At 54.0% G+C, this 13,394-nt stretch overlaps 5 protein-coding genes across 5 annotated transcripts; 2 read left to right on the forward strand and 3 right to left on the reverse strand.

The window, feature by feature from the left end:
* Positions 1 to 1,047: 1,047 nt before the first annotated feature.
* Positions 1,048 to 2,628, forward strand: PG998_001687 (uncharacterized protein; the record flags this gene model as incomplete). Its single annotated transcript, XM_066868505.1, has 1 exon — positions 1,048 to 2,628. One exon carries the CDS (start codon positions 1,048 to 1,050, stop codon positions 2,626 to 2,628), a length of 1,581 nt encoding a protein of 526 aa, XP_066736920.1.
* Positions 2,629 to 3,677: 1,049 nt separating this feature from the next.
* Positions 3,678 to 4,689, reverse strand: PG998_001688 (uncharacterized protein; the record flags this gene model as incomplete). Its single annotated transcript, XM_066868506.1, has 2 exons — positions 3,678 to 4,197; positions 4,319 to 4,689. The coding sequence occupies 2 exons, from the start codon at positions 4,687 to 4,689 to the stop codon at positions 3,678 to 3,680; spliced, it is 891 nt and encodes a 296-aa protein (XP_066736921.1).
* A 2,660-nt stretch (positions 4,690 to 7,349) lies between these two features.
* On the reverse strand, positions 7,350 to 8,104 carry PG998_001689 (uncharacterized protein; the record flags this gene model as incomplete). The annotated part of the gene is made up of 4 exons (XM_066868507.1): positions 7,350 to 7,498; positions 7,560 to 7,693; positions 7,752 to 7,839; positions 7,930 to 8,104. 4 exons carry the CDS (start codon positions 8,102 to 8,104, stop codon positions 7,350 to 7,352), a joined length of 546 nt encoding a protein of 181 aa, XP_066736922.1.
* An 809-nt stretch (positions 8,105 to 8,913) lies between these two features.
* Positions 8,914 to 11,320, forward strand: PG998_001690 (uncharacterized protein; the record flags this gene model as incomplete). Its single annotated transcript, XM_066868508.1, has 3 exons — positions 8,914 to 8,926; positions 8,984 to 9,131; positions 9,184 to 11,320. 3 exons carry the CDS (start codon positions 8,914 to 8,916, stop codon positions 11,318 to 11,320), a joined length of 2,298 nt encoding a protein of 765 aa, XP_066736923.1.
* Positions 11,321 to 11,603: 283 nt separating this feature from the next.
* Positions 11,604 to 12,401, reverse strand: PG998_001691 (uncharacterized protein; the record flags this gene model as incomplete). Its single annotated transcript, XM_066868509.1, has 1 exon — positions 11,604 to 12,401. One exon carries the CDS (start codon positions 12,399 to 12,401, stop codon positions 11,604 to 11,606), a length of 798 nt encoding a protein of 265 aa, XP_066736924.1.
* Positions 12,402 to 13,394: the final 993 nt, after the last annotated feature.

The following is a 13,394-nucleotide window of genomic DNA, read 5'->3' on the forward strand; positions in this document are numbered from 1 at the left end:
ACTTGGCCACCAACAAAGACACACAAACATGCAATGTGCGGCCATGGCCGTTCCAACAATGCCACTTGGCTTGCCGCTAATCCAAATGGAAACGAAGCCGACGAACGAGAAATCGAACACGCGGGGCCCCGGGCAGAGGCAAGCACGAGGCACCAAGACTGCGATTGCGCTCAGCACCACGGCCGAAAAGAAAAAGACGAGCGAGTTAACCGACTGGACAAGGAAAGGGCCCCGGCCTGGAAAAGGATCCTGCATTCCTAGGCAGCGGCTGAAGATGGGCCATTGACCACTACTACTACATACGACCACTACCACTACCACTACCACTACCACTACACGCCGCAAATCTGCCTTCTGTCCCCTCCACCCTCCTCCACCCACCCCGATCTGTGTCCTGTCATATTGCCATTCCCACTACTTGCGCACGCACTGTAGGATAGCTACGTGGAATGACGAGAACCTGCATCTGCACGTCGCCCGTTCGGGTAGACGCGACCAGCCCAAAGTTGCGGGCTCCGCCAAGCCACCTGAGCAGTCACTGCTATCTCCATGGGCTCGGCATGCAATGCGCTCCTCGAGTCGAATACTCGGTGTGCGCCCTTGACTACCTTCGCATTGGGCCTGCCGCCGCGCAATATCGATACATGTCTTCTCCTCCCTGAAACACTCTGTCTGCTTTGGTCGTCGTTCGTTGCGAGCTTGGTCCCAAAGTCTCGCCTTTCTCACCCTCTCTCTCCCTCTGACTTTCGCTGTCGCCCTTGGACCAGGGCTCACCACTTGGTCAGGATACCGCGCCCGGCAGATCATGTGCCGCGTCTCTCAGAGGACAAACTCAGGTGTGAGGCTGTTTGCGACTGGTACGTCACCACTGTTTGATAATCAGTGGCGAGTAAGCAGACATGATAAGTTTGTTTGGACGTCGTGCGCCTCCAGAGATGATTTTCCGTCTACACGATAAATCACCCTCCCTCTCTGCTACCCCCAAGCACCGCATCACATAATACATACCGTTCTTCCTGCCCGCGACTAGCAAGTCTCTCGTCCATCATGTTGGATTTCCGGGGCGGAAGTCATTCCCAACAGAACAAGATGCGCTGCCTCCCGGCCTCGAGGCGCAGTCAACACCGGCCCGCGCCGACTCAAGGAAGCCCTTCTCCCCACAGGAGCGGTCACCTAGATCGGACTCACACACCCTACTCCCCGGCGCTCTCGCCTTCTTCCCAGCGCGATGATGGAGAAAGCGGCGAATGGGAGGCGCTGTCCATCTGGAACCAGCATGCACCTAGAGTCTACATCTCAGTAGTGCTTTGCTTCCCGCATGACGGGCAGTCCGTCCAGCCTACATTTGGCTATCTCAAATCGCGATTGGACGGCCTCGCTCGGAAGAGGGCTCTTTTCGCCGCCCGGCTACGCGTCGACCCTGACTCCGGGGTAGTCCAGATATCACAATCCCCCGAGTACAAAATACCACTCGAGATCTCTTTCGGAGGCAAGGGGGAAAGGTACGACGAGATGAAGTCGAGGGGGTTTCCCCCTGATCTATTCCTGGGCGAGAAAACGAGACCAATTGCCAATCTCGATAGGACGCCCGAGCCTATCCCCGCATGCACTGTCCATGTCCGGTTCGTCCAAGGTGGTCTCTTCCTCGTCTCCAATTTGCAGCATGCAGTGTGCGACGGGGAAACCTTAAGAGAGTTTCTGGAGTGCTTCGCAGCCGAGACACGAGGCGACGCTCTGAAGGGGCCTTCGAGCCAAAGCTTTCCCGCTGTTACGCATCAGCCAGCGGCGTCGAGTCTTGGATTCCAGGAGCTCGTAGCAATGTGTCCTGAGTACACTACGCTGCCAGACAAGAGTGGTCCCACACAGCCGAGATTTCTCAAAACTGGGACCCCGTTGCAGCAAATCGACAAAATCGGCAAGATTTTCATGTTCAACGATGAACGTATCAAAGAGCTTCAACGGCTCACCTGCTCCGAGCCGAACGACAACGAGATGTCTTCCACTTACGCTTGTCTAGCAGCCCTTGCATTCACCCACATTGTGAAGGCTCGCATGGAAACTGAAGAGTTTATAGGTTCGGCCGAAGAAGGGACGGACGTCTCAACGCTCTGGAACTCGGTCAACTGGAAGTATCGGGCCTTGACTGGCCGGGCCAAGGACTACCTGGGGAACGCCACCTTTCCAACCTTTGCCACGGTTTCCAAGGCCAAGGTGATGGAGGCGATGTGCAATACCGCCAAATTGGCCGAGATAATCCCTGTGATAACAGACTCGATTGATGCGATTAACGATGGCTACGTGGAACGGCGGCTGGCGATGATCTCGGCCTGTCCCGACCCCCGACTCGTAGGTGTCAACTCGGACCCGAGGCAGTCCAACTACCTGGCCTTCAACACTTGGCGTCATTTCGGCGCCGACGCCGAGTGGACAATCCCCGGGGTCCCCGTCGCGAAGCCCGATACCATCAGGAGAGGCCTGCCCACCTGGACCCTGAACACGGCCCTCATCCTGCCCGCCGCGGCGTCCTCGAAGAGCCAGGAACTTTTCGTGTGTTTATCCAAGGTGGCCATGGACCGGCTCTGCGCAGATCCGACCTGGTTATCGTGGGTTGATCGTATCGTGGGCTGACAACCGCTTCCGCAGTCCATCATGGCTATTCAACACGTCCCGGCGCCCCTCGGGAGTTCCAGTATCTGATTTCTATCGTTTCGTCTCCTCCTCACGTTTATGACATAATGTATCGTTTCTTTATTTCTCCACTTAGATGTATGATACCAATAATGCGAAAAGCAAAATCGAGGGCTGCCAATTGGTTGGCATCGGCCTTCTTCATATGGCGGAACGGTTGGGTTGATTTGCCAATTTGCTACCAGGCCACGACCGAAATTACTTTACATGTCTGTACGCCAGTCTGCTTATAAGGAAAGACGCGCTGCTCTTGCAACCAAAATGAAAATAAAACTCGAGATAGTGGAAGAATAGAAAGACGACCCGCCCAGGATGACACTCTGCCACTGGCGACAGCTGCTGAGGTGCACTTGAACCGTCTCGAGTCCAATCACGTCTAATGAGCCACGTATCATTGGAACGCACGCTGGTTTGGCCGGGAGAGAGGATGGCGGGAAAGAGCAATGGGCCAAAATGTGTGTCCGTTGCAAGAGGTGCAACGCCGTCGTCGATCTCCACGGTCCGCACTATTGGCGTTGCGAGAGTGAAATCCCGCGCTGTTGACCTACTACCGAGATCCAGCTTATGAAAACCAGTAAATGAGGAAAGTATTAGTTGTTTATTTGGTTTGCTAATCGTAGTCAAGCTGCGCATGCCGACGATAATCCGTCCAGGATGAGAGGTCATCTCGGGCATGAAGTTGTCAGAATCTTGTGCAAGGGGCTACCTTTTACTTTCCAAGGGCCCAAGTGCATGGTTGGAAAATATTATGAGACGTTGATGGTTTGACTATCTATCAGCTGCGTTCCAAACCCCTCCAGGGAATCATTTGGTCCTTTTGTCGTTAAGTATTATACATATACATTCGTCGTGAGTGGAAACTTGAACAAGAGATTTTTCTCCATCCTACACCCGCACGGGTCCTTGGGGCTAGTATCGCGTGCTCGCACCAATTCTGCTTCATCATCGTACACCTCCACGTGCGTCAGCCCGAACTCCCGCGGTCTTGATTAGGCATCGATGAAGGACTTAACCTCCTTCAACCAAGCTGCATACTCGCGCTGCTCCTTGGCATCCAAGTAGTCGGGCACAAAGACGGCCATGGCCTGAGTGACACCGCGCTCCTCCAGGTAGCGCTCCATCAGGATCTGGAGGTCCTCGTCGAGACTGCCGAATGGCGGGCCAGGGTAGGTGTCCTGGGCGGCGTGGCTGGCGTCGGCGGACTCGCTGTGGGCCAGCTTGGAGTCCTTGAAATAGTAGAAGTTCTCGACCATGATCTGGCCGTTCTGGGCGATCGCCTCGATGTTCAGGGCACCTTTGCCGTCCTTCTCAACGACGACGTTCAGGCGGCAGGGCACGGCGGGCTCGTCGTCCTCCACGCCCTCCAGACCCTCTTCGTCCTCGGCCTCGGCCTCGGCCTCGGCCGAGCGCTGGCCGTCGGTCATCTCGTCGGAGATGGCGTTGTCCTCGTTGTACATCTCATCGGGCTCATAGTTGGCAAGGTCAGAGATGGAGAAGCTGACGGTGATGCTGGTGTGACAACCATGGTTAGCAATTGGGAGTCGAGATGGGGGAGGGGGAGGGGGGAGGGGAGGTTATAAATGGAAAGAAAAGAGAACGAGCGAGGTTCTGGGAGGGGATCTATACTTACTTCTCGTTTCCGAACTTGCGCTTGAGAACGACGTCCTCCATGCCGGGAGTATCTACGAGCTCGAAAGAGCTGTTGTCCAAGAAGTCCTTGATGCTGGCGGGCATATCCTGGTTCTCCTTCATCTCGCTCTCGAACTGCAGCTCACTTTCCAGCTTCAGCGACAGCTCCTCGTCGACTTCACCAGCAGGCGCGCTGCGGAGGGGCGTTGTGGAGAAGCTGGAGGTGAATTGTGAGGATTGGAGGGGAGCCCATGTGGCGGCCTTGAGCAGAGAGCTGCTCGAGCGGGCAGCAGTGGATTGCCTGAGGGCAGCAGAGCTGAGGCGGCCGATGGTACGGGGCGCGAAACGCGCGGCGGCTCTCATGGACATCATCTTGAGTACGATTGTAGTAGATTAAACGACTAAGGGGCGGGAGTTTGAGAGAAGGACGCAGGGGCAACCTTTTGGGGTATCGTGAGAAAAGATGGATGGATGATGACCTTCTTTCCAATCCAATGATGCAGCAGCTCCTCCCCACAGAGACTTCCCTAGAAATTTTTGGCGCCCGCCCTGCTAGGCCCGAAAGAAAGCCCCTCCCAATCGATTGACGCACGGGCCATCCACCTGCCATATAAGGACTAGTAGCCGTTGATGTTGCGCGTGACTTGATCTGTACGCGTAAAGTACTTCAATACTTGCCTTATGTACCTCAACCTCAACCTCAACCATAGCCGTATATAGTCAGCGTTGTAATAGTCAGTAGCGTTTTATATTCACGAATTTGCTGGAACCGTGCCTGACTTGGCCCATGTAAATTGTGTCCAGTCGGCTGCTACTTGGTATCTTTGCGTTCTCGCAGCGCAGTCTGCCTCATCGCCCTTCAAGACACATCTGCCCCAGGGTCGTAGAAAATGCTGGTGGGATTCACAATAGAAACATGCTATCAAAGGGACGGGACGGGACGGGACGGGACAGCGGATCATATAACCGACAAGTGGTGCAACGGAGCCACGTGCCAGCCCACCAGCTGATCACACACAGTGTTCTTGCTGCGTCGCCATCGGATATCGGTGTTATGGGGTTGGCCGAACTCGTTGGCGATCCCCTACGAACATGGCCATCTGCCGCGGACCAGCGGCCAGTACGGTTAGGTGCAGCGGCGCAGGACGTTCGGACGGAAACACGTGGGAAAGGAAGGTGGAGGGAGGCCCTGCCTTACGGGCCACAGCACGCCTACTGTCCCCACACGACGGTGCCGTGCTCGACGACGGGTTTCCGAAATGGAGGTTCGCCGGCTATTAACAGCGGCCGTGGGTACTAATCATGGGGTTCTATGTTCAGGTGCTATATCGTGTAATTCGCGCAACATCTCTAGGGATCATGCCGATAGATTGTGCTATAATTCACAGCCCGACTGTCATAAATGGCCAATATCTGGATGTGAAAAAACAACGCCATATACAAAAAGGATCACCCGCCCAAATCTGGAAAACAGAGCCGCCGTGCCAACCCTTAAACTCCATATCGTGAATCATCCAGGGTACATACTGTCTTGTGCCTAACGCCATGGGTTGCGTATACCGATAGGTATATCCCCGATGTGTCCTAACCACCGTACATGGCCGGTGCTATTGGGTATTCTTTACAGCTCCAGCAGTACTGGGGCGTGCTCTTCGTTGCATTGCCGATGCCCCTTCCGCAACTCCCAAATACGCCACTGCGTCTTGCGTAAGAGCAGTGTTTCTCTGATATCAGGACAGTGTCCTCATGCTTGCAAACGAAGCAGACTCTTGAGTGGGTGATATACTGGCACATGTCTGTCAAATATCAGATCACTAGCCATATAAGACCTCTGAGGGGTAGATTGCATACTTGATAGGTTTCAAGGCAATGTTGGACAGTTTCAGGTTTCCTGTATGCGGTCTTCGAGAGTGAACATATTCAGTGAAGATCGCCATGTGGAGCATATGAGATGCGATTGATCGATTATATACCCCAGGAGTCCCTTGGTTGCCATCTTCCCCATGCGTAAGATCGACATTTCTCCTCTTCAGTGTCACCGTCTTGTATGATGGTTTCAATGCCACGCCGAAGACCAATAGGATGCTGGAAAGCGCGAGAATTAAAAATAGACGCAGATGAGCGAATACTCGAATCGTCAGCAAATTGCTCAAGTACCACTACTAGGGCTGCGTGACCGCCCAACTGAACGTCGCGGAGACGATAGTTCGCTGGCTGGAGAGCTTGAGGATGGGCTTAGTGTTCGTACTCTGCGCATCTAGCCGTGTTTGGGACCGGTGGTGTTGATTGATCGAGAAGGTCTTTGTGCCATGTTTCACTCCAAGCCCGACGTTTGCAAGACGCCGAGCTTATGTACGGGAGACAGCCTTCATGTTGCTATGGCGGTTGGAAGGGTCTCGGGTTTCGAGTCCAGGTGCGGCTCCGGCAGCCTGGACACTGATCCGGAGGCTTGAGGCTGTGCATGCGGATGACTGCTGATTCACATAAATGACCTTCCATCCAAACAAATCAACGAGTGCATGCAAAGAGCCGATCGATAGCAGCCGCAACGCTCAATTCACGTTTCACAGCAGGACCTCTTGGCCGAGACCCCATGGTAAGGCCGGGTTTACGTTGCGGCCTGTGTAAGTAACGAGAATACCTACATACGCCACACAGCTCGAAGGCGAAGACAGCATGAGATGCACATCACGCATGACACACCGGCAGCGAGGTGGGTAGCATCATGTCGTGGCCACATGCGGTGTGTTATCGTCCCCTATCCGCCCTATGACGATACTGTGACTGTGGGGGGAGTATGGCGGTCGTCGATAGCACGAGGTTCTCATGTACCCAACCGCTGCCAACAAATCATCATGGGTAAATGACAAAAAACCGCCTCGATATGTCTCAGAAACGCCCTACGCCGAATGCAGCAAGCCAAATGCTGGCAATGAATTGGAAAGATCAGCCGATGCAGCATCAAGTCGTTGAACAAAAAGGCGGCAGCCGAGTTGCAGCAGCAGTTCGAGACTGCACACCCCAGCTTCGCCCTAATGGTCGCCCTTCGGCGGAAACGTTGATGGCTTGACGTTGCCGTCCTCTGAGAGCTTGACCCACTTGAGATTGGTCAGGTATGACCACGATCCCTCAAATCGATCTAATAGCATCACATTCTCATCCGTGGTCAAGTCCGGGAGTACTGGAAGCCGATTAGCCGGAGTGGAAAGAAGGGGAGCATAACGTCAAGTTGTGTAACGCACAGAATCCCGTCTCATACTCCTTCTGGAGTGTACTGATCTTCACCTTCAGCAGGTCTTCCTTGGTACTCGCTGGGCGGCCAGGACGGCGCGCCTTCTTGAGCTCACTGAGTTCCTCATCGTACTGGTGGACATATCTTGCAGCATAGGTCAGTAAAGGGGGACGGAGCTAAGGGATCTGCTGTTCGTGCTCACGTCTTGACAAGTTCCTGAACAACTGAAGCCTCCAAAGTCTTCAGATCATTCTGCTTGACAGCTTCTTGGAAGAAGGCCACTCGTTCGACTGTATGATAGCAGTTAGTCTTGTGATCAGAAGGGTGCGCTGAGTATACACTATGAGACCAGGGGGATGAATTGGTGGGGGTGAACGAACGGTATGGCCGATCAGCCTTCCTCCTCGCAGATGCGATCTTGACGAGTTTGTCGTCTCTGGCTGCGGCACGGTGGAGTCTTTTGGAGTCCCTAGAGAACTCATGAATGGCATCTATCTGGCCCTTCTTCTTGACGATGGCCTTCCTCGTCTTCTCCAATCCAGTTTTTGGCGGCATTTCGAGGGTGGATGGGCTGGTTTGCGTTCTCGATGCTCCTTTGATGGTGTTGCGGCTTCTTAGAAATTCTTTTTTTTTCTCTCCCACTTCCCATATGTATGGCAGTGCCGCCGTTCACATGGATCAAATGGACATGGTGGGGCAAAAACCCATTTGACCCATTAATTTTCAGTGCTGCCAAAGTGACTGTGCAATGGGCAAGCGCCCCCAAGAGTGGATTCGTTACAGGGGGGCCGTTACTGTGGTATCCGCCTCTAGGCCACATTTGGGATGGCGGGTCTTCTAATCTAAACCTGCCCGCCGCCCGCCCTGGAAGTCGCGGTCAACCCAACGCGGTCACACTTTGGCTTATCGATTAGTAGGCGCGTTGACTGACTGCGCTGTGCGCTTTCCCTCACCTCGCCTTTTGACCCTCATCTCATAAGTACCTGCTTAGGGACGAACTGCAACTACACCTCGAAATCCGACCTGCATCGAACACCGCCTGTATTCCAATTCGCCCACCTTGGCCCATCCACATTTATCGTCTGTTTGTCCCCGTTCTTGATTCTTGCTGAGAATTGTGAGGTTCCGTGGCCATTGCCACGCCCCTGTGTCTTGGGCGTTCGGTGTTTACTTTCGGCGCGTGTACGGGCGGTTCAACAAACAGTCGTCTTGGCCCCGGGTGTCGTCAACCGGCGTCTTCGCCACAATCCAACTTCGCTTTTGAAAACACACCAATTCTTGCTACAACCCTATCGTCCTGTCTTTTTGATGGCCGTCTGAACCACTATATCATCTTAGTGGTATCAGGTTTGGTGCTCGACAGCATGGGTATCCAGGGTAACTCAGATTCTTAACAGTATATAAATATAACTTCGTACTGATATTTACTCTCAGGTCTTCTCCCGTTACTCAAATCTATTCAGAAGCCAACTGAACTCAAAAAGTATAAAGGCGAGACTCTGGGGGTCGATGGATATGGCTGGTTACATCGGGGGGCTATCTCATGTGCCATCGAACTTGCTGAAGGCAAGCCCACACGCAAGTCCGTTCATGTCTATCGTCCTATATCCTGCACCTGCTGACCCATTTCGCAGATATGTACATTACGTGATGAACCGTGTCCGGATGATGCAGCATTTTGGTGTCAACCCATATGTCGTTTTTGACGGCGACTTTCTGCCGAGTAAGGCAGGAGAAGAGGCATCGCGGGCCAAGAGAAGAGAAGAGAGCAAGGCGACGGGTCTGGCTCTTTTGAAGGCCGGAAAGCCCTCACTCGCACATCGTGAGCTCCAGAAAGCCATTGATATCACCCCCGAGATGGCGCGTGCGGTCATCGAAGAACTGAAGAAGGTCGGTGTCCCCTACATCGTGGCGCCTTACGAAGCCGATCCGCAGTTGGTGTACTTAGAGCGCGAGGGAATCATTAACGGTATCCTTTCGGAGGACTCCGATTTGCTGGTGTTTGGCGCGAAGCGACTCATCACGAAGCTGGAACAGCACGGAGCATGCATCGAAATTAACCGCCGGGATTTCGGGGCTTGCCGCGAGATTACTCTTACTGGATGGAGCGATGAACAATTCAGACATATGGCGATCCTCAACGGGTGCGATTACCTCGAAGGCATCAAGGCTCTGGGTTTGAAATCTGCCTATCGCATGTTACGAAAGCACAAAACGCCCGAGAAGGTCGTCAAGATGCTCCGATTTGATGGCAAATATCGCATACCATCCGATTATCTAAAGCTTTTCCACCAGGCGGAATTGACCTTCCTCTACCAGCGCGTCTACTGTCCCAAAGCCAAGGCGTTGGTATATTTCACCACGCCTCCTTCAGACATCGATACCAGCGCCATGCTCTTCATTGGCGGTCCTGTGGAACCGGAAATGGCCCAGCGCATTGCGAACGGCTGCGTCAACCCAATGACCAAAGAAGAGATTATTGTACCAACACAGTCGCCTGATGCACGGAAGCGTCGGGCCTCATCGATTGTCGGTCCACGGCCTCAGGCGCCTCGACTGGGAACGCAAACCAGGTCTGCCCTGCCTGTCCCGACGAAACCAATCGACTCATATTTCAATGGCAACAGCCGTATACCTTTGGGGAATATGGACCCGAACTGCTTCTCAATAGATACCCAGCGGACCGCCTCATTGACAAACCACGGACAGCGCCCCATTGTCTTTCCTTTACCACGGCCTTATATCGAAGACGAAGCATTGCCGCCGTCGCAGGTATCCCGTCCATATACGCACCAACCTGGCAACTCCAGGTCTCAAGTGCTACGGCGCCGCACCGAACCCATCTCGAATCTTCTCTTAAACAATGGCGCCACCCTAGGGTCATCATCACGTCGAGAGACTGTGGGTATCGCCAGAGATCCAGAGAGTCGATCTTTCGCAGGGCTTACTGCGCGATCACCTAAGAAGGCCAGGTTGTGTAACGACGTCGAATCAGAAGGTGCCAGCAGCAAAGAACGAAGTAAATTCTTCCCAGCCACCTCTAAAAAGGAGTCTAAGAGGCGAAACAGTTACTTGATGTCAGACGACTCCGTAGAAGAAGCAATGAGGGAACTTCCTGATGTCGATAGCTGGCATTCCGCCAAATCAGCCAGGGGGATTGTGGTGTTCAAGGAAAACCTTGACAAGGACAGTCTTGCTATCTCATCAAAGGATGACGGCGCACAGGACGTGCAAAACACCGCTTCAGGTCTAACTACGGGGAAATTGCCCTCGGCAACACCGAGATCCGCCATCAGTCGTTTCACCTTCAACCAATCCCAACAAAGCAGCCATCCTACACCAGCATCGACCATCTCGACTTCTTCGACTTCGTCAACGCCAATGTCATCCATGACGTCGAGCACTGTGGCCTCTTCTAACAAATCGACTCCAGCCACTCCTCTTATGACACCCCTGCAAAGAATTGGATCCCAGGCTTTCAACCGGGCCAAAGGCCCTACTACACCTAGCTTTACAGCACCACGACCGGCGAAAAGAAGCAGCAAGGGACGTAAAAGCCTTGATAACCTTCCTGTCAACGCTTCATTTGTACCCCTTCCACCAGTTGACTTGGAGGAAGTCGAGTCCTTACACCAGACTGGGGGCAGCGAGGACATGATCATACCCGATAGTGAGAGCGAAGAAGTAGACACTGGCTTGGTGGGACAGGAGAACATGGGCAAGGTCGCACGGCCGAGAACTGTGGATCTGTCTAGGTTCTTGTACTCTTGATGCGTTCTCTGAGTTGCAGCATTTCATAGCGAGCATGTCATCGTGTTTTGGTTGGAGTTTGGCGAGTGGAATATATGTACATGATCATGATATGCATAGCCTAGGAGTTTGGTTCAGGTTCACATGGGTTGTTTTTGAGGACCTGTATCAGGTCATCCGCCCGTGGGGCGTGTTGTGTACATCAAATGAGCTTACTCAACGAAGCCAGCGGGTCCCGAACATTTTGTCACCTGGTCATGTACTCTATGTCTATACCCCGGGCCCGTCGTCGATGTATATTGGACTATTGAAGATCTTTCCACCTCCACACGCTCCATTCATGCAATGGCTCATCGTCTAAGCCCTCAAAATCTGCGTACTCTTGGCCTTCCTGGGCGACGACTAAGCCTCGTTCCTCCATCAAGCGCCAGAATTCGCGCAGTGGCTCTAAGTAGCAGACGCGTTGGGGCCAGCAAGTCACAGCTCTGGCGTCTTTGCTACGAGATAGGCAAGTCGCAATAGTGCGGGTAAGGAGCTCTGGGTGATCCTCAGTGTACATGGTGTCGGCAGCCATCACAAGAGGGAACTTGTTGTCGTCTGTGATGGCGACCTTGACCTCGGACGCGGAAGCCGAATCGTAAATGAAAAGGTCGGAGGGCGCATTCCAGTCCAGGGTACCGCACCCGGCGCCCGCGCCTTGGTCCTGGAAGAGGGAGGTGTTGGCATCAATGTTGGCCTGCAGTCCAGGAACTATCGTGGGCAGGTCCGTTAGCAAGGCACGCGAGCCCCATATGCAGGCAGCACTCAGGCCGGTGAGGCCAGTGCCGGCCCCCAGTTCAAGGATCTTGTAGCCATGGTGGGCACCAGAGGCAGGGGAGCCGTCGGCACGCAGTTGAGCCAGAGGGATGTCCAGCTTGTGCAAGGTGTTCGATATGACCACGGACGAGGACCATGTGGTCAGAGTCAGGTTCTCAGCTCGGCAGGCCGCCTCGACGATGACCACGGGAATCTGGTTTGAGGCGGACTGAGAAATTTGATAAGTGGATCGCCTCTCAACCAGCTCCGAGGGGAAGGGATCGTGTTCCCCTGCCACGGTGCCCATCCTGCTTCTCGAGTGGCGAGGTCGGTGAATGCCACCTCTAAATCGGCGGGAGAGACGATCTAGTAGTTTCTGCAAGGGTCGAATTCCTTCTTCAGGAGCTGCAGGGCTGGATGATATGTTGGCGCTGACTTTCGCTGGAGCAGAGATGGAAAAAACGGAAAATAGGTGACAGTGGCGGGGCTTAGCACGGAAATTGAGCCAATCAACGCGAAACCAGCGTTCCCCAGGTTGTCAGGTGTTCGCACTCAAAAATCCCACCTCGAGATGGCACCACCACGGCCAAAACACACGAGAGATACGAGACGGACATCCCACCTCACAACGTAGCATCACTACTGCCGCCTGCATACTTCAAGTACGTAGGCATATGCGGACTCGAGAAACGTATCTCGAGGGGATGAAAGGGGGGCGGGGGAACGATGCTGTTCCTCTGAGAAGCCCGACGAATACATGAGACATTGAAACCCAAGAGGTAAGCATGGTAGATCATAGGGAACGGAACCTTCGGGATGAGCCCCCTGCTTCTCACCGTCGCCGCCCGTTTGTTCCGTCTGAATTCCCTTGGCTTTGGCAAAGGATCCGTCTGTGTGGTTCTCAAGACGGCAATTCGGGAACCCCCCCTTGGAAATCTTACGACCTCTGGGCTACGTACGACCTGTCTTATCCGTTGCCTGTGACGCCGTGCGTGCCGTGGGGTATGACCCGACCCTATGATCCGACGCTTTCAAAACCGAGCTTGGGCTGGCCCGACCTATCTTCACCGATGCCGTGCCCATAGCTCTTGTAGCACCCACCTCGGCCCTTGAACTATCGCCATCTCTCACGCCGGCAGCGCGCTTTTCATTGACAAGGTCGGGCGTCGCCATCGCCAACATTGAACCGACATGGAAGTGGTCCCTTGCAGCTGTGTGTTGTAGCCGTCAAATTGAACGACTCCGCTTGAATGGGACATACTTAGCCTGTAATGGACAAATCCTACCGGGAGGTGCGTAC

This window comes from Apiospora kogelbergensis (genome assembly GCF_038363985.1).
Source record: "Apiospora kogelbergensis strain CBS 113332 chromosome Unknown utg000001l_segment0_segment0, whole genome shotgun sequence".
Classification (NCBI taxonomy): Eukaryota; Fungi; Ascomycota; class Sordariomycetes; order Amphisphaeriales; family Apiosporaceae; genus Apiospora; species Apiospora kogelbergensis.